The sequence below is a fragment of the Hemitrygon akajei genome, chromosome 3 (assembly GCF_048418815.1).
Source record: "Hemitrygon akajei chromosome 3, sHemAka1.3, whole genome shotgun sequence".
Lineage (NCBI taxonomy): Eukaryota > Metazoa > Chordata > Chondrichthyes > Myliobatiformes > Dasyatidae > Hemitrygon > Hemitrygon akajei.
The window spans coordinates 43,336,880-43,360,870 of NC_133126.1; the positions used below are offsets into that span (position 1 = coordinate 43,336,880).

General features: G+C 39.2%; 1 protein-coding gene across 3 annotated transcripts in view; it reads left to right on the top strand.

Annotated features, from left to right (window-relative positions):
• The window catches only part of tecpr2 (tectonin beta-propeller repeat containing 2), a 114,645-nt gene that overhangs the window by 50,624 nt on the left and 40,030 nt on the right, over positions 1-23,991 (top strand). For all 3 annotated transcript variants that reach the window (XM_073039707.1, XM_073039708.1, XM_073039709.1), the window contains 4 exons: positions 5,790-5,970; positions 13,399-13,540; positions 14,736-14,976; positions 15,782-15,871. In XM_073039707.1, coding sequence (XP_072895808.1) covers positions 5,790-5,970; positions 13,399-13,540; positions 14,736-14,976; positions 15,782-15,871 — 654 coding nt within the window. The remainder of the gene's footprint in view (positions 1-5,789; positions 5,971-13,398; positions 13,541-14,735; positions 14,977-15,781; positions 15,872-23,991) is intronic.

Consider the following 23,991-nt stretch of genomic DNA (forward strand, 5'->3'; position numbering starts at 1 on the left):
TTATTTGGAGAGTTCTTTCAACGGTTAAGTGTGCTGTATCGTACTTTAGAAAGCCAGCATATGTAATATTTAGAATATGTAATTCCTTTTTATAATGAGGACTGAAAATTTTCAAATTACTATAAAACTGCATCCATATATAATTTGAAGCTCATTGGATGCTTAAAATTGAAATTTTAAAAACTTCTTTTGCAGTCTGTGTTCTTTAAGGAACATGACCTTCTAATGTAACAGTAATCCTAAAATATTTGAAATACTGCAAATCGGAAGTTTGAATTTTCAAAAGCTCTAAATTTAAAGATTTAGAATTTGGAATAAAATGATTTTAACATAGCAGTTGTCTGAGGTTTCAGAATCAGAATCAGGTTTATTATCTCCGGCATATGCCGTGAAATTTATTAACTTAGCAGCAGCAGTACAATCCAATAAATGATAATATGGGAAAAAATAAGTAAATCAATTACAGCAAGTATATATATATTAAATATTAAAGTTAAAAAGTGCAAAAACATAGTATTTTTTAAAAAGTGAGGTAGAGTTCATGGGTTCAAGGTCCATTTAGAAATCAGATGACAGGGGGAAAGAAACTGTTCCTGAATCACTGAGTGTGTGCCTTCAGGCTTCTGTACCACCTCCTTGATAGTAACAATGAAAAAAGGGCAAGTCCTAGGTGATGGGGGTCCTTAATAATGGGCACTGCTCCTTGAAGATGTCTTGGATACCACAGAGGATAGTATCCAAGATGGAGCTGACTAATTTTGCAACTTTCTTTAGCTTCTTATGATCCTTACGATAGACCTCCTCCCCATACCAGACAGTGATGTAGTCCATCAGAATGCTCTCCACGGTACATTTGTAGAAGTTTTCAGGTTGTAACTCTCGCTTTGGCTAGTGACTTAATATAGGGGGTGATAGCCCACGGCCCGGCCAAACTTAAGAAATCTCATTTGGATGGATGCTGCGCGATGTGTCCCCTGTTACAAATCAGTACCACGAAATAACAAACAGTACACAATACGCGATTAAACGATTGAGCTTTATAATTCTTAATTTGACTATATGGTTAGTAAAGAAAACAAAAAAAAGAAAAAGGGCCCATTCTCATGAAAAAGTCTATTGCGCAATGTTGGAGCTCACTGATAAGCCGTTCGTCCACCATCGAGCTCCTCCGATCGTCACTGACTTTCGGATTCTCTCCAAGTGCACTCTGTCCGGTGGTCTTCCAACTCTCTCCATTCACGTCTTCTCTCCTCATCTCTCCCCGGCAAAAGACCGCGAAAATCTCTATTCCAGTTTCACAAGAAAGAACAACATTTCTCTCATTGGATAGCCCCAGCATTCCAAACCCTGTTATCTCTAGTGATAACCCAAACATTGCTGCTACAGAGAAACCATTACATTAGTAGTGATACCTTACAGCATGTCTTTCTCAAATCTGGTATAGTCCAGTTTGTAGCGGTAAAGAAATACAGTTAATTCACATTTTGAGAAAGCAGTTGTATTTATGAATTATGCCATCAATTGAATAATTCAAATTTGTTGCAACTTTTGGTACTTTGCTGGGTAATGTTAGCTGCAGGGTTTGTCTCTTAGAGTGAAGTTCAGGTTAACCATGTTGGCAAAAGTCAAAGAAAAGTCACTTTATAAGAGCATCACGTGTCTCCTGGTCACTTTCTTCTGCCCTGCAACCTCACTGAAATATCCTTCAAGCACACCCCATTGCCCTCACAAGCTGATTGTTCCTGCCATTGTCATTGTAGCCAATAAATGTATTGTTTTCTTAAAAAAAAGTCCGGACCATCATTTTTAAAAATCTTGCCTCCATTTCCCCTAACCTCTCCCTCAATGTCGCAAAAACAAAGGAGCTGGCTGTGGATTACAGGAGGAATGGAGACAGGCTAAACCCTATTGACATCAATGGATCTGGGTTGAGAGGGTAAACGGCTTCAAGTTCCTTGGCATCCACATCACCGAGGACCTCGTGGTCTGTGCACACCACCTGTGTGGTGAAAAAGGCACAGCAGTGCCTTTTTCACTTCAGACGGTTGAGGAAGCTTGGTGTGGGCCCCCAAATCCTAAGAACTTTCTACAGGGGCACAATTGAGAACATCCTGACTGGCTGCATCACTGCCTGGTATGGGAACTGTACCTCCCTTAATCGCAGGATTCTGCAGAGAGTGGTGCGGACAGCCCAGCGCATCTCTAGATGTGAATATCCCATGATTCAGGACATTTACAAGGACAGGTGTATTAAAAGAGCCCCTAGGATCGTTGGGGACCCAAGCCATCCCAACCACAATCTATTCCAGCTGTTACCATTCGGGAAGCGTTACCACAGTATAAAAGCCAGGACCAACAGGCTCCGGGACAGCTTCTCCCACCAGGTCATCAGAATGATGAACTCATGCTGACTTGAGTTTACTCTATATTACATTGACTGTTCTGTTTATTATAAGTTATTATAAACTAGTGTGATTGTACATTGCACATTTAAATGGAGACTTAACATAAAGATTTTTGCTCCTCATTTATGTGAAGGATGTAAGAAATAAAGTCAATTCAATTCATACTGAGAATATGGGTAATTCCAGTCAGCATACAACTACAAGTCTTGATTTTATTAGGTATCTCCCAGTTTCTCCTCAACCCCACAATCTGATGCTAAGTTAAGCAGCCAAGTGAATTCAGTGGAGACTTAGATTGACCTTCCTCTTTGTAAATACATAAGGTTAAAGCAGTGCGTGTGATCTTGTTACTATTTAAAACTCTATGAAGGGAATATGTTGACCATACCATCAGCTTGCCCTTTACTAGGATGAAATTTGGTGCTACTTTTAAAGCTGTTATTCACGTTAAAGCAGTATTTTATATGCCAAGTAGCAAACAAGACATCTCCGCAAAAGTTCAGGGTAACTTTTAAGGCTCAAACAGCTTCAGCTGCTTCATCAATGGCCTCCTTTAATTGTAAGATCAGAAACGGAAATGTTTGTTCAATAATCGCTGAGATAATGAAATGGTCTACATGCAGCAAGAAATGGAGAATAACTCAACTTAAGCTGTTAGGTACCAGGTGCTGACAATGATGGTATCCAGCAAGGAAAGAATCAAGCAACAAACCCCCTGACATTCAGTGGCATTGCCTTTACTCAATTCCTCCCTGTCAGTATCTCGCGGGTTACTATTGACCAGAAACTGGAGTAGCCAAATACACAATGGAGCTACAAGAGCAGGTGAAAGGCTAGAAATCCTGCAGTAAGTAACTTGCCTCCTAACTCCCAAAAGCCTATCCATCTTGTTCAAGGCTCAAGTCAGGAGTGTGATAGGATACTTCCACTTGTCTGGATGAGTGCAGCCTCAACACTCAAGAAGTTCGACATTATACAGGGTATGCAAGCCTGCTTGATGGCACCCTGTCCACCACCATTCACACACTTCTGCACTGGGTCACAGTAGCAACCGCTTGTATCAACTGCTTGCATAACAGCCTGACAATGGAAAGTCCAATGCACAGGAACACTCGAGGCTACAAGGAGTGGTGGAGTTGGCCATTTCCATCGTGGATGCAACTCTGCCCACTACTGTGGACATCAGCAAGAGGTGACCTCTTGAGAAGAAGACATCCATCATTAGGGACCCCACCATCGGGCCCTGCCCTCTTTCAATGCTGTTATTGGGCAGGAGATACAGAAGTTCACGTTTCCAGTTCAACAACAGCTTTTTCCTCATTGCCATCAGGTTTTTGAACAGACGTGAAAAATGCTAAGTTCCTCAAACTATATCTTTCTTTCTCTCTCGCTCTCTCAACCTGCACTAATGTAGTTAAACTTGTTGTGTAAGTAATGTACTGTACTGCTGCTGCAAAAATATAATTTTCATGGCATTTATATCCTGTCTATGTATGCCTATAACAATAAATTTATTCTGTAACATTTTAAGAAAAGCTGCAAAGATCTAGAATATGGATACAGTATAGAATACAGATCATGGAATATAATGATACATCAGCATGATTTTACTGGTCACAAGAATGTTATGAAGTATTGGGCATCCATGCAGAAGGATGCTGAGAAAATAATTGGTAGAATGCAGGATTACATGTAAGTCATTGTGAATGCATCTTGTGCACCCCTTCAGCTTGCTCCTTCAGTTTCAGATACCTTATCAATTATTCCTTTCTACACAAAGGCTTCCAATTATTAAGATATTCCTTACAAATGACAGTCTGGGAGAATTTTTACTGCACCAATTGTCGTAGCACCCTTCCGAAGTGGAGCCCTGATTTTCTCAAGGTTCTCGTGGCCTGTGAAATCATAAGTCTAGAGTGACTTCAGTGCCAGATATAGTTATTGTGTGCAAGAAATCAGACATTTGTTTTCCTCTGCACAAGTAATAGAAAAAAATAGAAAAGTTATTGTTAGACCACACAATACCATGTTCTTCCACATTTTCCCCATGCGATATAAGCCAATATCTTACACTGCTCTTGTTTTTAATATCTCTTGAAGATTACTGATTTTATTTAAGTGCAGGTTGGATGCCATTGTGTGTGTGGCTGGTTTAAAAAAGATCTTGGTGTGGGTACAGTGAATTGAGTGAAACTTCTGACATCATAGCTACCTCCTCTTTGAATTTAACAACCTCCCTTTTGTCCCTATCCTGGATTTCAATGACTGAAACCACTGTCATCCTCTTTGACTCAGATTTAGTGCTTTTGCTATTGATTTGTTTTGGTACTAAATACATATTTCTTTAGCATATTTTAAATAGTCTGAGGCCATGTGTGCAATTTCTCAGCATTGATGGAGGAATATTATTTACAATACTTATTATATGACGTAGTTTTGTGTTTGTCAACATAATTACCGAGCTCTCAAGATGGCGCTTATGGGGTGAGGCTGCATTAAGCTTCACTCTAATCCTTTTACTTTTTACCTACAATCACCCCCTAACTGACCTATTTATACCTATTCTAAAGGGGTTGATATTTATGAATTATTTTTTGACTTTTTGAATTATTTTTCAACTCATCAAAATGTCTAAATATCGAGAAACTATAGAATCGAAACTGACTAAAGACCTGTTAACTTTGGACACAATCGGGAAACTTATGGATGAGAGACTTGAGAGACTGGAGAATACACTCACCTCAATTTATCTCTTCGGATAAATTTAAAGAAACCTGGAGACCATTTATCCAACATTTTCATATGAGTTAAACTGACATTATTTGGATAGAGGTGCGGAGTTATTGACACTACTGTGTATGCTTGATATAATACAATAGCCCATGTCGGTTAGGTTAGTTGTGTTTTTTGGGGGTTTTTTTCCTTATTTTTCTATTCTTTGTAACCTACTATGAGTTTGGGAGGCTATTATATGTGGATTATTAACTGTTTGTATTTGTATTTTATCCTATTAATTATGTACTCTCAAGCTCTCTGTACTCGGTTTTTTCTTATTATGCTTATTTGAAAATTAATAAAAAGATTTAAAAAGAACATAATTACCATACTTCAGGAAAAAAATTACCTGTGACATGCTTTAGTGACATTTAGTGTTTTGAAAGTGTGCATTATTCTTGCTTCTCTCTCTTGCCTCTCTACCTTTTATCTTGCTGTTTTTACTTTGATTATTTAACTGTTTTGAGCTTGGTTTTTTTTATTTGCATGTATTTAGCAAAAATTGAAGTTTAAATGTAATCAATTGCATTGAAGCTTGTACAATTTCCTATGGTGGTATGTCTAATATTGTATTCAGTTTAGATGTTCTTTGTGGTTCTTTATCTTAAGGCCTTAGTGCGGATCGTCCATGTGCCAGAGCAGTGAAGGTGGATTGCCCTTGTCCTTTAGTGCAAATTATTTCCAAGAATAACGTGGTGTGGGCTCTGACAGAGCAGCGGACAATTCTCTTCAGAAAAGGCATCAGTAGTTTTTGTCCAGAAGGAGAGCAGTGGGTGTCTGATATTGTAAGGTAGGAAGAATTGTCTTTTGTTGCAATGTGCCTCTTCAGATGCTTCTTGGACAATTCTTTACATCCATTCTAGATTACTTTCATGATTTGGTTAATGTACATAGAATAATACGGTTTTTTTTTTATTGAAGTTCATCATCAAACAAACATTTCTATAAGATGTATTTCAGACATTGTACATATATATCATATAATCATATATATCACAAATCTCCACAAAGTATTTATAAGAGGTATACACTTATAGAAAAGAGTGGAAAGAAAAAACAAGCAAAAGGAAAGAACTATGTACAAGTAGGGAGTGATTTTTTTTTTACAACAGATTCATTGATTTGTGAGAATAAAATCAGGCCTATGAGGCATTATGTAGTTAAACCATTTTTCCCAGTATGAATCAAATTGTTCCAAATTGGATAAAATTCTCTTACATTTGATTGGATTTAATAGCCCATTGACATTAAAAGAAATGAATTTTACCTTGTCCTTAGCCATCTGTATTTATCTGTCAATGTATCATTGAAATTAGAATAAAACTTAATCAATCTACTCCCTGAACAAATAAGAACCAAGAAACGCAAATAATAACAAAAATGGCAACGAACGTGTGATTCCAAGGCTGAGGTCTCTTGTAGATGACCCTGCGTTGAACTAGAGGAAATGTCTAGCTGTGGGGGATAACCCCTCCTACTTGTGAGTTGAGGGCCTCCATTGCAGTATTCATAAAAGTCAGTGAACAACTCCATTACACAGAAAAGATTTCCTTGTGTACTCCTATATATACATATATATATGCACACACACAAATATATATATACACACACAGAGACACATGCATACATACATATATATATATACATACATACACACAGACACACACATACATACCTTTGTGTATATACACACACATTACACACAAACACATATGCATACACACACACACACACACACACATATATATATATATATATATATATATATATATTCTCATTTTGGTAGGGAAAAAGGAGTAAGTGAGCGAATAAAGAATAACAACTAAGTAATATAAAATCCACATTATAATAAGTATTTCTGGAGATAGGTATATCACCGTGCACTTTTACTTCCGTTTAGCTTCTCAACATTTTTAAAGTTAGCCAAACCTTATGGCTCTTCTGAAGGGGGTGAGGACTGTCTTTGGGAAACTCCCGGTCTTTTCCTGATATATTTCTCTTGGCCTTCTCCCGTCTCCTGCCTTCTCGATTCTCGCACTATTTCCCAAGCGGAGCGGGACAGTTCCTCAGTCAGGCTTTCCTTCATTTTGGTCACGCTGACGGGCAACCCTCTGGCCTTCATGTCTGTAGTCGCCTCTTCCACTGTCTGGTACAACCGTATCCTGTTGCCATAAAACACTCAAAGTTTAGCAGGGTACGGAGTTTGAAATTTAATCTTTTTTTGGCTTTAGTACTCGCTTTACTTCAGGGTATTCTTTGCGTTTCTGCAGGACTGCAGGGGGGGGGGTAATCTTGGTCGAAATATATTAATTTATCGTCGAAAAACACTCTCTTCTTACCCCAGGCTCTTCATATAATCTCCGCCTTGGCGCTGTACCGAAGGAATTTAATTATTATTGAGCGTGGCTTTCTATCCTGGTTAGGTTTTGGGACTAACGCGCAGTGAGCTCTTTCGACTTCCAGCTTCATAGCCGAGGGAATATCCAGCGCGTCCCGCAGTAACTTTCCAACAAACTCCGTCATAGATGAGCCCTCCGCTCCTTCAGGACTGTTGTAAATTCTGATATTTTTCCGCCGTGATCTTCCCTCCAAGTCAAGCAGTTTACCTTCTTGGTGATGTAATTTTTTATTGTCTTACTCAGTATCCGTTCCACATTTTGAATGCAATCTTCCACCTTCTCAATTCGAGTCTCTGCCACCGCTATTTTTTGATTGGCACTGGCGAGCTCTGACTTAATATCACGGAGCTGCTGCTTTATTTCTTTCTGGACCTCCATTATTTCTTTCAGGATTTTGAAGATATTCGCCGCTTTGCCTGAACGAGGCCCAGTAGCCTCCTCACTAGCACGCGGTCGGGTCGGAGAGCCGCTCGCCGCACTCCTCTCCGACTCAGGCTCCGCAGTGTCGCTTTTTTTATTCCTGTTCTTTTTCCCCATTCTTGCCCCTCTTTTCAGTTCAAATATTTATCAAAAAATATTATATTTGATGGGATAACGGGGCTTAATACGCGTTTTTCCGGAGGAGCTAATGACTTAAGCTGCCATTCTTGACGATGATGTCACCGGAACCTCAGAATAGTATATTCTATGTACAGTAATACAATGTTGTGCCGACCCTCAAACCCTGCCTCCCATATAACCCCACACCTTAAGTTCCTCCATATACCTGTCTAGTCTCTTAAACTTGTTACGAACCCCGTAACTGGGTCACTTACCAGCAAAGATAGAGTGGTCCGTTGAAATCTGATGGTACTATTTTTTAACAGTATTTATTAGTAAAAATATACAAAAATAATATCAATGCAAATATACAGATAATATACGTCGTCAATACTAAATCTAAAAGTGCGGGTATAATAATAATCAATAAGAAATAAGCTCTATCGTTGTCTAGGGGATAATGTATTGTCCGATGGAAATATAAAGTTCACTCAGTTCATGCAGGCTGCAGCCTTTGGGGACCGCTGGGTTGCAATGGTTGGAGAGAGAGAGAGATTTGGGAGAAAAACTTGCCGGCTTTCCTTTTATGATTTCGATCCGTCGGAGTCTCATTGGGGTGGCCGTTCACTTGTGGCCTCTCCTTTAGCTAAGCCGTTCTTCCGTGGTGAGCCCACCAATCCCAGGCAAGGGAAGGACGCACACGATCCCCCACCGGCTGTCGCTATTAAACGCTGTCACGGGATTTCTAGCGTTTCTCCTGGTGCGTCTAAAGGGGTTGTTCCCCAGACCCTCTTTTATCCTTACTCACGGGGTCTCAGATGTCAATCAGGTTGGGATGATGCAATCCCTCAACCAGCCCACTCTGGTCGTCCCCTGAGGGGCTTCAATGAATAGTACAGTACTCAATACACAATTCCGTCTCCAAGAGACAATGGCCGTTATCAGTGGCTTTGTTTCGCTGAGGCCAGGACACATTCCAAACCTTGTGGATTCTGCGTGTCTCTCTCTCATTTCCTGGGTCCCAGACCCGAATTAATAGCGATCTTGCAATTCTCAAAAAGGAGGGGGGGGGCGACTTTGTACCCTTCGGCCCCTCAGAGTTACTGCACATTCGTAACAAACTTCACTAGTGTATCTGCCTCCACCACTGACTCAGGCAGTGCATTCCATGCACCAACCACTCTCTGAGTGAAAAACCTTCCTTTAATATCCCCCTTGAACTTCCCTCCCCTTACCTTAAAGCCATGTCCACTTGTACTGAGCAGTGGTGCCCTGGGGAAGAGGTGCTGGCTGTCCACTCTGTCTATTCCTCTTAATATCTTGTACACCTCTATCATGTCTCCTCTCATCCTCCTCTCCAAAGAGTAAAGCCCTAGCTCCCTTAATCTCTGATCATAATCCATACTCTCTAAACCAGGCAGCATCCTGGTAAATCTCCTCTGTACCCTTTCCAATGTTTCCACATCCTTCCTACAGTGAGGCGACCAGAACTGGACACAGTGCTCCAAGTGTGGCCTAACCAGAGTTTTATAGAGCTGCATCATTACATTGTGTCTCTTAAATTCTATCCCTCGACTTATGAAAGCTAACACCCCATAAGCTTTCTTAACTACCCTATCTACCTGTGAGTCAACTTTCAGGGTTCTGTGGACATGTACCCCCAGATCCCTCTGCTCCTCCACACTACCAAGTATCCTGCCATTTACTTAGTACTCTGCCTTGGAGTTTGTCCTTCCAAAATGTGCCACCTCACACTTCTCCAGGTTGAACTCCATCTGCCACTTCTCAGCCCACTTCTGCATCCTATCAATGTCTCTCTGCAATCTTCGACAATCCTCTACACTATCTACAACACCACCAACCTTTGTGTCATCTGCAAACTTGCCAACCCACCCTTCTACCCCCACATCCAGGTCATTAATAAAAATCATGAAAAGTAGAGGTCCCAGAACAGATCCTTGTGGGACACCACTAGTCACAACCCTCCATCTGAATGTACTCCCTCCACCACGACCCTCTGCCTTCTGCAGGCAAGCCAATTCTGAATCCATCTGGCCAAACATCCATGTAGATCACATCCACTGCACTGCCCTCATCGATATGCCTGGTCACCTCCTCAAAGAACTCTATCAGGCTTGTTAGACACGATCTGCCCTTCACAAAGCCATGCTGACTGTCCCTGATCAGACCATTGATTCTCTAAATTCCCATAGATCCTATGGGATCTAATGTACCAGTATATTTTCCCATTAATAATAAATAAAGAACATTGAAGGTTAAGCAATCTGTTGTTGAAGACATTTTTGGAAAAACTAGCAAAAATTAGGTAACAGCACCATGTTTGCTTGTCTTAAAAGTATTTATCTTGAACCTGGCTGTCTATGGCTTTATTCCTCAAGTTTTTTTTTGATACATTTTGTTTATGTCCTTTAAGTAAAATATTTCATCTTTGCATTCCACTCACATAGTTATTTTTCTTTTGAACAGGGATATCTTTTAACAGCAGTCCAATGAGATCAAAATCCCTATATGGTTTGTTACACTGACAATTATGACCTACATGAGTCATTGACTTGAAAAATAATTCACAGTAAAAATATAAATCATGACAGGAGGTTTATTTTATTTAATGCTTCAGAATAACAAGCTTTCATAGAAAATGATAACAACAGCTCATGGAGTTGGAGTTCGGAATTCAATTCTGGCACTGAATGTAAGAAGTCTGTATGTTCTCCCTGTGAGCATGTGAGTTTCTTCTGGGTGCTCTGGTTCCAAAGAAGCACCAGTTAGTAGGTTAATTGGTCACTGTAAATTATTCTGTGATTAGGCTAAAGTTAAATAGGTGGGGTTGCTGGATAGTGCATCTCTTTGGGGCAGAAGAGCCTGTTCTGAATCAGAATCAGAGTCAGGTTTAGTCTCACTGGTATATATCATGAAATTTGTTGTTTTGCAACAGCAGTACGTTTAAATACGTAATAATAAAAACTTTAAGTTACAGCATATATATATATGAATACTGTAAATTATAATATATAATGACATCATGACTCAAGTTATGAGTGTAGTTCCCCTTTAAGAAAAGGTAAGTGAGGATGTTGCGGCATGACTGAAACGCAGAAGGTCGGACTTTCAGTCCTGGCTATCCTGCTGGCAAATACACAGTCTCTGGAATATAATGCTGAAGACCTCAGAGGAAGATTGCTGGATCAGAGGAACATTAGGGACCACTGAGTACCCTGCTTTATGGAAACATGGCTCACATGGACAATTTTGGATGCAGCACTGCAGCCTCATGGCTTCACCGTTCTCTGCAAAGGCATTATAGCTCAGTCTTTTAAAGACAGAGAAAGTGGAGTATGCTTTTTGATTAACTCTTTGTGGTGCATAAACATGGTGGTTCTGTCTTATGTCTGCTCTCCTAACCAGGAACATCTAGCGGTGAAATTCCATCCATTTTATCTGCGGAAAGAGTTTGCAGCCATTATTCTGGTAGTAGTGTACATTCCACCTCGGGCCATCATCAGCAGGCACTGGAGGAGCTAAGCAATGTAATCAGCAGGCATGAAAATGCACACCCTGATACCTTCCCTATCATTGCGGGAGATTTCAACCAGCCCAGCTTGAAGAAGTCTGTGAACAAAAAAATCTAGATATGACCTACAAAAGGCAATTTTGAGGGTGAAAAAATAATTCCAATTAAGGTTAGAGATGGATAGATGCACGTCAGCTCTGGCAGGGTTTACCAACCATTGCTTCCTACAAAGTGAAACCAAATGTCCTGAATGGCTGTGATGTTTCACTCCCAGATGAGCTCAATGCTTTGAAAGGGAGAATAAAGCTGCATCTGTGCAAATCCTGCAGCATCTGGTGATCCTGTGATCTCTGTCTTGGAGGCCGACATCAGAACATCTTTCATGAGGGTGAACCCTTGCAAGGTGTCAGGCCTGATGGTGTACCTGGTATGGCTCTGAAAATTCTGTGGTATCCAACATGTGGGAATGTTCAAGGACATCTTCAGTCTCTCACTGCTGCTGTTGAAGGTCCGCATGTCATACCAGTGCCCAAGAAGAGCAGGGTGAGCTGCCTGAATGACTATCGTAAGGTGGCTCTCACATATAATGTGATGAAATGCTTTGAGAGGTTGGTCACGGATAGAAGAACTCCTAGCATTCTAACTGGTTGCATTAGCATCTGATATGGAGGGTTGACTGCATAGAATTGGAAAAAACTGCAGAAGGTTGTAAACTCAGCCAGCTCCATCTTGGGCACCAGCCTCCATCGCACTGAGGGCTCCTTCAAAAGGCAATGCCTCAAAAATACATATTTTACTTGATTGATTTCAATTTATAGTTTTTATTATTATGTACTGCAATGAACTGCTGCTGTAAAATAACAAATTTCATAATTTATGCCAGTGATATTAAACTTGTTTCTGATTGTGATTTGTGATAAGGTGAGGTTGGAGTTGTAGTGGTGATGCATTATTTATGAAGTCTTTGGCCGAGAGATAAATGGGGGAAGTAGAGAAAAAGAGAACAAAGCATTGTGAAATGCAAATCAGCACAAGTTCAAGAAAACTGGAAATGCCTAATGCCTTAGGATGGTATCTATGGAAAGATAAAAACTAAGTTAATCCAAGAAGTGGATAACCTTGCAATAGAGCTGGCCAGAAAAGATGAGTTCCTGAAGTTGTTAAATTCAATCTTCTGACCCTTTAGTTTTCCCTGTCAGAACATGATTTTTCCAAGTTGCCTTGGAAAAAGTTCAGGAGGCATCAGAGATAAGGACAGACATCAGAGAGTGATGGAGAATTAAAGTGTTGAACGACTAGAACCACGTGATTGCTCCTGCGGGGGTCGTCCAATTTACGTTTTGTTTCACCAGTGTAGAGGAGAGCATAGCATGAACACTGAAGGCAGGGCACTAGATTTGAAGAAATGCAGATGACTCTCTGCCTAACCTGAAAGGACTATTTGGGTCCCCAGATGTGGAAAAGGGTGAGGTAAAGGAACATCTTTTGCAGCTGCATGGGAAGTCCCATGAGAAGGGAATAATCAGTGATCGAAAAACAGACCAGCAAGTTGTGGAAAGATTTGTCAACTATTATAAAGGGTGAACGTCCTACCCATATGTCTGTTGACATTTTTGCATAGTTATTATAATATTTACTTTCACAGATACTGATTGGGTTTGCATAATTTCTAATGTTCTATGATAAAAATACAAAAAAAATTAAAAATCTTTAATTTTAGAAATATATATTTGCTTCTTTTATATAGTGAAAGACAAATGCTGGAATTGGTTTGTTTAGCATTTGGAGACCAGCAGACAGTCTGGGCTTTAGATACAAATGGTAATCTCTGGTTCCGTACTGGCATATCTTCAAAGAAACCTCAAGGTGAAGATGATCATTGGTGGCAGGTAGGAACTTCGTCTTGTACGTTTAAATGTTTTCTGAGTAAGATATCAGAAAGTTGATTTTAGACAATCAAAATTAAGATTGAATTTATGAATATTGTGTCCTCTGGATTTTTTGTTAACAATACATAGTATAAAACTGACAGAAAATACCTTAAATGTTCCCAACTTATTTACAGCATATGTGTGATAAACAGGAGTGTGAAGAACACTTTTAAAACCACAACTACATTCAGTAAGTTATCTTGACATCTTTTATAAATGCTCCACCATAGCTACAGGATTTCTTTTAGCAGTGACTCACATTACAAATTTAGGTCCCCAGCACACAATCTTGCCGTTAGTAATCTTTTGTAAAGATTTGCTCCACTGAGTGTGGAGAAAAATTGGTAGTGTGGCAAATCATTGTTTAACTAATCTGTTTTAATGTAAATCTGACCATTAACATTAATTCAAAGTCATCCTCGCATCAGGGATCTCTTGATGGAATACTTTGGGATACTTTCAATTGAGACACCTAAAGAATTGTGAAGTTTGGACATTATCCGTTTATGCTAACTAAAACTCTAACAGCAAAAACTCATTATGCAGCTATTTAGGTAGGAATGGTGCAAGGAAATGTAATCTTGCAGCAAAATAATAATTATCTTTGATTTTGGTCAAACTGACTATGAAAATTAACAAGGTAACGGTGAAGCGGCACAACTGCTTTGGAAACCATAGAGTGTCATAATTGATAATGTCATCACTTACTCCGGAATTAATCTTTGTGCTGCTTGCTAGTACTGATGATGTAGATGCTAATCAATATTAATGCAAGTCTCTGAGAAAATCTGATCCAATATATCTAGCAAACTGCAGTGAAGTGAGTAAACAAAAGAAAAAGTGTACACCATCGTTTTTTAGTGATTCTCCCTTTAAAATATGATGAATAAGGTAATGCGTGTGGAACTTGATGTTTATCAAAAGCAGTGATAAATGGTGTGAGAATTATGACCTTCAGATTTTCATTCCAAACTGAATTATTATCACATGAAAAGTTCAGATTTTTCTTTTTTGCCCACATTATCAAAAATGCAGAATTGAAGCCTAACTTGTGGAAAGTAACATGAGAAGTGCTTCTTTGATGAATAAAGAACCTAAATATAAAAGCTTTATTTTCAAAAGTATAATTTTTTAAACATTTCTTATATTATAGGTGAGCATTACAGATTATGTGGTCTTCGATCAATGCAATATCTTCCAGACAATAATTCATGCAACACAGACTGTGGCCACAGTTGCCCAGGCACCGGTAGAAAAAGTAGCAGACAAACTGCGGGGTGTCTTATGGTCACAACAGTCTCCATCTCAGCCAAGTCTCATCAGTGTTAACAACTGTGGTGTGTGGATTATATCGGGGAAAAACGAGTTCCATGTAGCAAAAGGAAATCTATTAGGTTAGCCAATATTCTTAAATACAAGTTTTGTTAAAATCTAGTTTGGCATTATAGGTGATAAAATTTGAGCAAGTTTTAAGAAAATAAAATTCAGTATCATTTTAAGAGATACACTTCTAGTTTGTATGTACATTGTGCTATTATTTGAAATCTCATCCAATGCACAATTTGTAACTAAAGAGGAAATAGTTTTTTTGGTTTTCATCTACGCATTGCAAGCTCCTTCTTTAAAAAATAAATCAGTGGCATTGTTCTATTTTCCAATAAATCGCCAGTTTAACCAAATGATTATAACATTTATGATGAATTCGATGTTGCACAGCACACAACCCCTATAATAAAAGAAACATTTCAGTTCTTAATAAAGCACTATTTCAGAGGAATGATGTGCTTATACGTCAAATATTTTAAACACAATTGTCTTAATATTTCAATAAATATCACAAAGAAAATATGTAAGTACCTACCCAGCTTTTTGCAAATCTTATGAATTTAAGAAAATTCACCTACCAGTTTGCATTAGTAAATTAATTTTTGTTGAGTGCGTAATGGTTGCTAATTAAAATATACTATGCTCTTTCATTGGAATGAAATGATAAGAATATTGAAGTGAAAGTGCTCTGAAGTCAGGCTGTTTTAGGCTGATAATATCAGAACTACGTTATTTAATCTCTATGGGCCAGTACTTAAGAGCATTTCTTACTATTAATGTACTAGTGGGCATTAGTATTTTTAGTTATCGGTACAAAAGATATTAGCCTTTCCATGTCAGCAATATATTAACAGATCACATTTGCTTTTCTAGCTACATATTGGAAGTCAGTTGTACCACGAGGAACAGTATCAGCGACAAAATGGGCTTTTGTTGTGGCTTCCATGGCCCCTACTAAAAAAGGTTAGTAGTTGCTAGAGCAATTCTGTTAATAATTTTAGCATTGTGTTGGTTCTCTTGGACTTAACCAGCTACATTGTTGAATTTTCTTTAGAGTGTCACTGTATATTTGCCAATTCTGCTATTCTTAAGCATTTGTAATTCCAAATTTCTTCTTATTCCATGCACCTTCTGTGGAGTCCATTGAAAAAGTTAGTGTAGCAGGAGAAATATTTAAAAAGGTTGTTTTAAAAAAAAAACCTGAAATTACGCCAGGAAAATGTAAAAATGCATCTTTAAAGAGAAAAGTTAGGTCATCATTTTGATTACATCTGGAGTGAAAATGGGTGGTCAGTATTCTATTTTTGTAAAGTAATGAACTTGAAGTTTTAAAGAGGAAGGAAATTGATATGCAGGTAAGACAAAATAGTTCAGTAAAGTAATGCTGCTGAAGAAGTAAGGACTGCATGGTAATAAAGGCTGTTGGAGTTTTAAAGAGGTGAGAGTTGACTCATGTAGAGGATGTTTCCTCTTGAGGAAGAATCTATAATTACACGTCTCTATTTTAAAATTAAAGTATGATTCTTTTTGAAATAAATGAAGCAAAGATCTTGCTTATAAATCAGAGGAGAAGAACATTTGACTATTACTAAGGAATCAGTAGAACTTGATCACACAGCTGTGAGGGGTTTATTGCAGAGTTAAGGTTAAAATCAATTCAGCCATGACCTTATTAGTTTGCAGAGAAGGTTTCAAAGTTTAGAGTAAATTTATTACCTATGACAGCATATACTACCCCAAGATTAATTTTCTTGTGGGCATTCACAGTAGATGCAAATAAACACAATAAACTCAATGATAAAACACAAATGACAAAGATAGGCGAACATCCAAAGAGGAAAAGACAACAAATCGCAATTACAAAAAAGGAAAATAATAACTAAATAAGCAATAAATATAAAGAACAAGGGTTATAAAGTCCTTAAGATTGAGCCATAGATTGTAGAATCAGTTCTGTGTTGGGGTGAGTGAAATTATCCCCTCTGGTTCAAGAGCCTGATAGTTGAGGGGTAATAACTGTTCTTCAACCTGATGGAATGGTACTTGAGGCTCCTGTACCACCTCCCTGATGGCAATGGCAAGAAGAGAGCGTAGTCTGGATGTTGGAGATCCTTGATGAAGGATACTGCTTTCCTGCAACGGCAATCCTTGTAGATGTGCTCAATGGCAGAGAAGGCTTTACCCGAAATGGACTGGTCTGTATCTACTACTTTTTGTAGATTTTTTTAGTTCCAGGGCATTGGTGTTCCCATACCAGGCTGTGATACAACCAGTCAATATACTCTCCACCTTGTATCTATAGAAGTTTGTCAAAGTTTTCGATAAATGCTGGATTTGCACAAACTAGAAAGTAGAGGCATTGTCGTGCCATTTTTGTAATGATAGTTACATGCTGGACCCAGGACGGATTCTTTGAGATGATAACACCAAGGAATTTAAAGTAGCTGGACCTCTGCAGCTCTCCTCATGAGGACTGGCTTATGGACCACTAGTTTATTCCTCCTGCAGTCAATAATCAGCTCCTTGGTTTTGCTGCCATTGAGCGAGAGGTCCAACTGAATTGAATATTTCAATTCAGTCAGATTTTCATTCTCCTCCTATATGCTGATTCATCACCACTTTTGAATTAGTCCACAATGGTGGTGTCTTCAGCAAAGTCAGATATGGCACTGGAGCTGCGCTTAGCCTCACAATATAAAACAAGTAGTGCAAAGGGCATGCAGTCTTGTGGGGCACATTGTGGTCAGGGACCAAAATGTCCTCCTAGAATTAATGTGGAATTAATGAGCTAGAAAACTGAGTCCCATGCTCTGGTGATCTTCATCCCATTATCCAGAATAGAGGATAAAAAATGTGACCTTAACAAACAGCGATAGAGAGAAAACTGAGAATGACTGATTTGTGAATCTGATGTCAGTTGGGGAAAATGCAAGAATCTGTATTAAAGAATGTGATTTCAGGCCATATAGATTTTAAACTAGATTTGCAGGGGGATGGGAACCAGAGTGCCAGAGTAGATAGTGGAACGGGGGTAAAAATAAATGATGTTAGTAGTTCATGCAAAGTCACAAATAGTAAGGTTGTGTGTGGTGGTAATAGTATTCTGAAGTGTGTATATTTCAATGCAAGGAGTATTGTGGGAAAGGCAAAAGAGCTGAGGGCCTGGATTGACATGTGGAATTATGACATCATAGCCATTACTGAAACTTGGCTACAGGAAGGGCAGGACTGGCAGCTCAATGTTCCAGGGTTCCGATGTTTCAGACGTGATAGAGGCAGAGGGATGAAGGGTAGGGGGGTGGCTTTGCTAGTCAGGGAAAATATTACAGCAGTGCTTCGGCAGGACAGATTAGAGGGCTTGTCTACTGAGGCCATATGGGTGGAGCTGAGATACAGGAAAGGTATGACCACATTAATGGAGTTGTATTATAGACCACCCAATAGTTAGCGAGAATTGCAGGAGCAAATCTGCAGAGAGATAACAGACAACTGCAGGAGACAGAATGTTGTGATTGTAGGGGATTTTAATCTTCCACACATTGATTGGGACTCCCATACTGTTAAAGGTCTAGATGGGTTAGAATTTGTGAAATGTGTTCAAGAAAGTTTTCTAAATCAATATATAGATGTACCAACTAGGGAGGATGCGATATTAGATCTCCTATTAGGAAATGAGTTAGGGCAGGTGACGGAAGTGTGTGTAGGAGAACACTTTGGTTCTAGTGATCATAACGTCATTAGTTTCAACTTGATCATGGATAAGGATAGATCTGGTCCTCGGGTTGAAGTTCTAAACTGGAAAAAGGCCAAATTTGAAGAAATGAGATAGGATCTAAAAAGCGTAGATTGGGACAGGTTGTTCTCTGGCAAGGATGTGATTGGTAAGTGGGAGGCCTTCAAAGGAGAAATTTTGAGAGTGCGGAGTCTGTATGTTCCTGTCAGGGTTAAAGGCAAAATGAATAAGAATAAGGAACCTTGGTTCTCGAGGGATATTGGAACTCTGATAAAGAAGAAGAGAGAAATGTATAATATGTATAGGCAACAGGGGGGAAATAAGATGCTTGAGGAGTATAAAAAGAGTAAGAAAATACTTAAGAAAGAAATCAGGAGGGCTAAAAGAAGACATGAGGTTGCTTTGGCAGTCAGGGTGAAGGATAATCCTAAGAACTTCTACAGGTATGTTAAGAGCAAAAGGATAGTAAGGGATAAAATTGGTCCTCTTGAAGATCAGAGTGGTTGGCTATGTATGGAGCCAAAAGAAATGGGAGAGATATTAAATGGGTTTTTTGCATCTGTATTTACGAAGGAAACTGGAATGGAGTCTATGGAAACAAGGCAAACAAGTAGGGAGGTCATGGAACTTATACAGATTGAAGAGGAGGAGGTGCTTGCTGTCTTGAGGCAAATCAGAGTAGATAAATCCCCAGGACCTGACAGGGTATTCCCTCGGACCTTGAAGGAGACTAGTGTTGAAATTGCAGGGGCCCTGGCAGAAATATTTAAAATGTCGATATCCACGGGTCAGGTGCCGGAGGATTGGAGGATAGCTCATGTAGTTCCGTTGTTTAAAAAAGGCTCAAAAAGTAAGCACTTATAGGCCGGTAAGTTTGACATCGGTAGTAGGTAAATTATTGGAAGGAATACTAAGAGATAGGATCTACAAGTATTTGGATAGACAGGGACTTATTAGAAAAAGTCAGCATGGCTTTGTGCGTGGTAGATCATGTTTAACCAATCTATTAGAGTTTTTCGAGGAAGTTTCCAAGAAAGTGGATGAAGGGAAGGTTGTGGATGTTGTATACATGGACTTCAGTAAGGCCTTTGACAAGGTCCCGCATGGGAGGTTAGTTAGGAAGATTCAGTCACTAGGTGTACATGGAGAGGTAGTAAATTGGATTAGACATTGACTCAATGGAAGAAGCCAGAGAGTGGTAGTGGAGGATTGCTACTCTGAGTGGAGGCCTGTGACTAGTGGTGTGCCACAGGGATCAGTGCTGGGTCCATTGTTATTTTCATCTATATCAATGATCTGGATGATAATGTGGCAAATTGGATCAGTAAATTTGCTGATGATATAAAGATTGGAGGTGTAGTGGACAGTGAGGAAGGTTTTCAAAGCTTGCAGAGGGATTTGGACCATTTGGAGGAATGGGCTGAAAAATGGCAGATGGAGTTTAATGCGAACAAGTGTGAGGTATTGCACTTCGGAAGGTCAAACCAAGGTAGAACATACAAGGTAAATGGTAGGACACTGAGAAGTGCAGTAGAACAGAGGGATCTGGGAGTACAGATACTTAATTCCCTAAAAGTGGCGTCACAAGTAGATAGGGTTGTAAAGAGAGCTTTTGGTACATTGGCCTTTATAAATCAAAGTATTGAGTATAAGAGTTGGAATGTAATGGTGAGGTTGTATAAGACATTGGTGAGACCGAATTTGGGAGTATTGTGTGCATTTTTGGTCACCTAATTACAGGAAGGATATTAATAAGGTTGAAAGAATGCAGAGAAGGTTTACAAGGATGTTGCCGGGACTTGAGAAACTGAGTTACAGATAAAGGTTGAATAGGTTAGGACTTCATTCCCTGGAGCGTAGAAGAATGAGGGGTGATTTGATAGAGATGTATAAAGTTATGATGGGTATAGATAGAGTGAATGCAAGCAGGCTTTTTCCACTGAGGCCGGGGGAGAAAAAAGCCAGAGGTCATGGATTAAGGGTGAAGGGTGAAAAGTTTAAAGGGAACATTGGGGGGGGGGCTTCTTCACGCAGAGAGTGGTGGGAGCGTGGAATGAGCTGCCAGATGAAGTGGTGAATGCGGGCTCACTTTTGACATTTAAGAAAAACTTGAACAGGTATATGGATGAGAGAGGTTTGGAGTGATATGGCCCAGGTGCAGGTCAGTGGGACTAGGCAGAAAAATAGTTCGGCACAGCCAAGAAGAGCCAAAAGTCCTGTTTCTGTGCTGTAATGTTCTATGGTTCTATAGAAATAATAACTGAGAATGAACATTGGATCCTTAAAAGAGTGAACTATTGGAATTCTTTGAGGATATATCTTTTGAAGTAGATTAAAGTGAACGTGGTGTATTTGGATTTTCAAGACACCTATGAGGTCCTACACAGGAGGCTGATGGGTAAGATAACATGTGGAACTGCAGAATGTACAAACCCCATTTCCAGAAAAGTTGGGATATTTTCCAAAATGCAATAAAAATAAAAATCTGTGATATGTTAATTCATGTGAACCTTTATTTAACTGACAAAAGTACAAAGAAAAGATTTTCAGTAGTTTTACTGACCAACTTAATTGTATTTTGTAAATATACACAAATTTAGAATTTGATGGCTGCAACACACTCAACAAAAGTTGGGACAGAGGCATGTTTACCATTGTGTTACATCACCTTTCCTTTTAATAACACTTTTTAATCGTTTTGGAGCTGAGGATATTAATTGTAGTAGATTTGCAATTGGAAATTTTGTCCATTCTTGCTTGATATAAGACTTCAGCTGCTCAACAGTCCGTGGTCTCTGTTATCTGATTCTCCTCTTCATGATGCGCCATACATTTTCAATGGGAGTTAGATCTGGACTGGCAGCAGACCAGTCAAGCACACGTACTCTGTGTCTACAAAGCCACGCTGTTGTAGCCCGTGCAGAATGTGGTCTGGCATTGTCCTGCTGAAATAAGCATGGACATCCCGGGAAGAGATGTCGCCTTGATGGCAACATATGTCTCTCTAAAATCTAATATACACCTCAGAGTCAATGGTACCTTCACATACATGCAACTCACCCGTGCCGTGGGCACTGATGCACCCCCATACCATCACAGATACTGGCTTTTGCACCTTTCGCTGATAACAATCAGGATGGTCGTTTTCATCTTTGGCACGGAGAACTCGGCGCCCGTTTTTTTCGAAAACTAGCTGAAATGTGGACTCATCTGACCACAGCACACGGTTCCACAGTCTTTCGGTCCATCTGAGATGAGCTCGGGCCCAGAGAACTCGCTGGTGTTTCTGCATAGAGTTGATGTATGGCTTCCTCCTTGCATAATACAGTTTCAAGTTGCATTTCTGGATGCAGCGACGGACTGTGTGAAGTGACAATGGTTTTCCGAAGTACTCCTGAGCCCAGGTGGCTATAATTGTCACAGTAGCATGACGGTTTCTTAGGCAATGCCGCCTGAGGGCTCGAAGATCACGCTCATTCAACAGTGGTTTCCGACCTTGCCCTTTACGCACTGAGATGTCTCTGAATTCTCTGCAATCTTGTGTTGGGAAATGTTCATTTTGAACTGACTAACAATTCTCTCACGAATTTTGGCACAAAAGGGTGAGCCACGACCCATCCTTGCTTGCAAAGACTGAGCCTTTGGTGGATGCTACTTTTATACCCAGTCATGATACCTCACCTGCTACCAATTAGCCTGCTTAATGTGGAGTCTTCCAAACTGGTGTTACTTGAATATTCTGTGCACTTTTCAATCTTATTTTAACTCTGTCCCAACTTTTGTTGAGTGTGTTGCAGCCATCAAATTCTAAATTTGTGTATATTTACAAAATACAATTAAGTTGGTCAGTAAAACTATTGAAAATCTTTTCTTTGTACTTTTGTCAGTTAAATAAAGGTTCACGTGAATTAACATATCAGATTTTTGTTTTTATTGCATTTTGGAAAATATCTCAACTTTTCTGGAAATGGGGTTTGTATATTAGTACAAATTGCAAATCAGTTATCAGAAAACAAAGTAGGGAAATGTTAGGTAATTCTCATGTTATAGGGCGTGTGTGATGGCATACCAGGGGAATCAGAACTTGATTCCCAAATATTCACAATCTAAAGAAAAGATTAGTCCCTGAGGACCAACTGCTATATTTTCAATTTCACTGAAGATGCAGCGCTTGATGAGTAAATAGGTAATGACTTGCCAATGTTAGTCGGCACCAGTCAGCCAGCTGAAGATTCTTCCTACTGCTCAGCAAGGTTCAAGGATTCTAGTTTAGGCTGTAGATTTTAGACAAAGTGGCATGTTAGTTACTGGATTTACATAAGACAGCCAGTGTCATTAGATGGAGGCATTCTTACTCTGAAAGAGTATAAGCGAATAGCAATTGGAGATTTGAGGGAAGGATAGCGGGGTGGTGGAGAAGTACCTGGGAAACAGCGAAAAGGAAAAGAGGAAGAAATAGAAGAAGATGCAGTACTGTGCAGAAGCCCACAATAGAGACTCACATTGGAATCAGGTTTATCATCACTCAGATGTCATGAAATTTGTTTTTTTTTGTGGCAGCATTACAGTGCAATGCATAAAATTACTACAGTACTGTGCAAAAGTCTTAGGCACCCTAGCTATATATGGCTATAATCTCAATCACGTGTTCCGTTCCTCAAATAGAGTAGAAGAAAATCCATCCTCCGCCTCAAGACAATGCTTAAGAGAAGATGACAATAACTATTTGCTAGAAGTAGGGCTATTGTATGACATGAGCTTACATTTGATGCTATTAGTTTCTTTGAAAAGTGATTGAAGAATCATTGTAGTAAGAATTAAGGGAAAAATAATACTGCACTAACTTAAGTAGTAGAGCTGAATATGGGGAAGAGCAGTAGTTAGTAAATTTTCCTCATCATAAAGTTTATAGAAAAACCATATGAGGGAGAATATAAGTGATCTCAGCATCAATCAGTTCTAAAACTTATTTGAGACAGCTGAAACTTGTTTTATTCCCCAACCCTGACTAATATAAGTGCAGATTCTGAGAAGACAGGATCAATTTTATGATGCTGAGATTATGTAAAAGCAACAATTTCCAATTCTGGCCAGGCAACTTTTAAGTATGTAAGTAACATTTGGATAATAATAGGTTATTATCATATTATCAACAGGTTATTATTATCTGTGGCCAGACTTCTATAGAATATTATTTCTACAGATGGACTTTTCCAGTAGCTTTGCACTATTAAAGCAAATGATTCTAATTCACAATCAGATTTATATGATCTATTGATTTAATCAGATCTATCTCAAACATCATCATACTAACTGGGTACTTCTGATGAATGTTAAATAAATACACCTA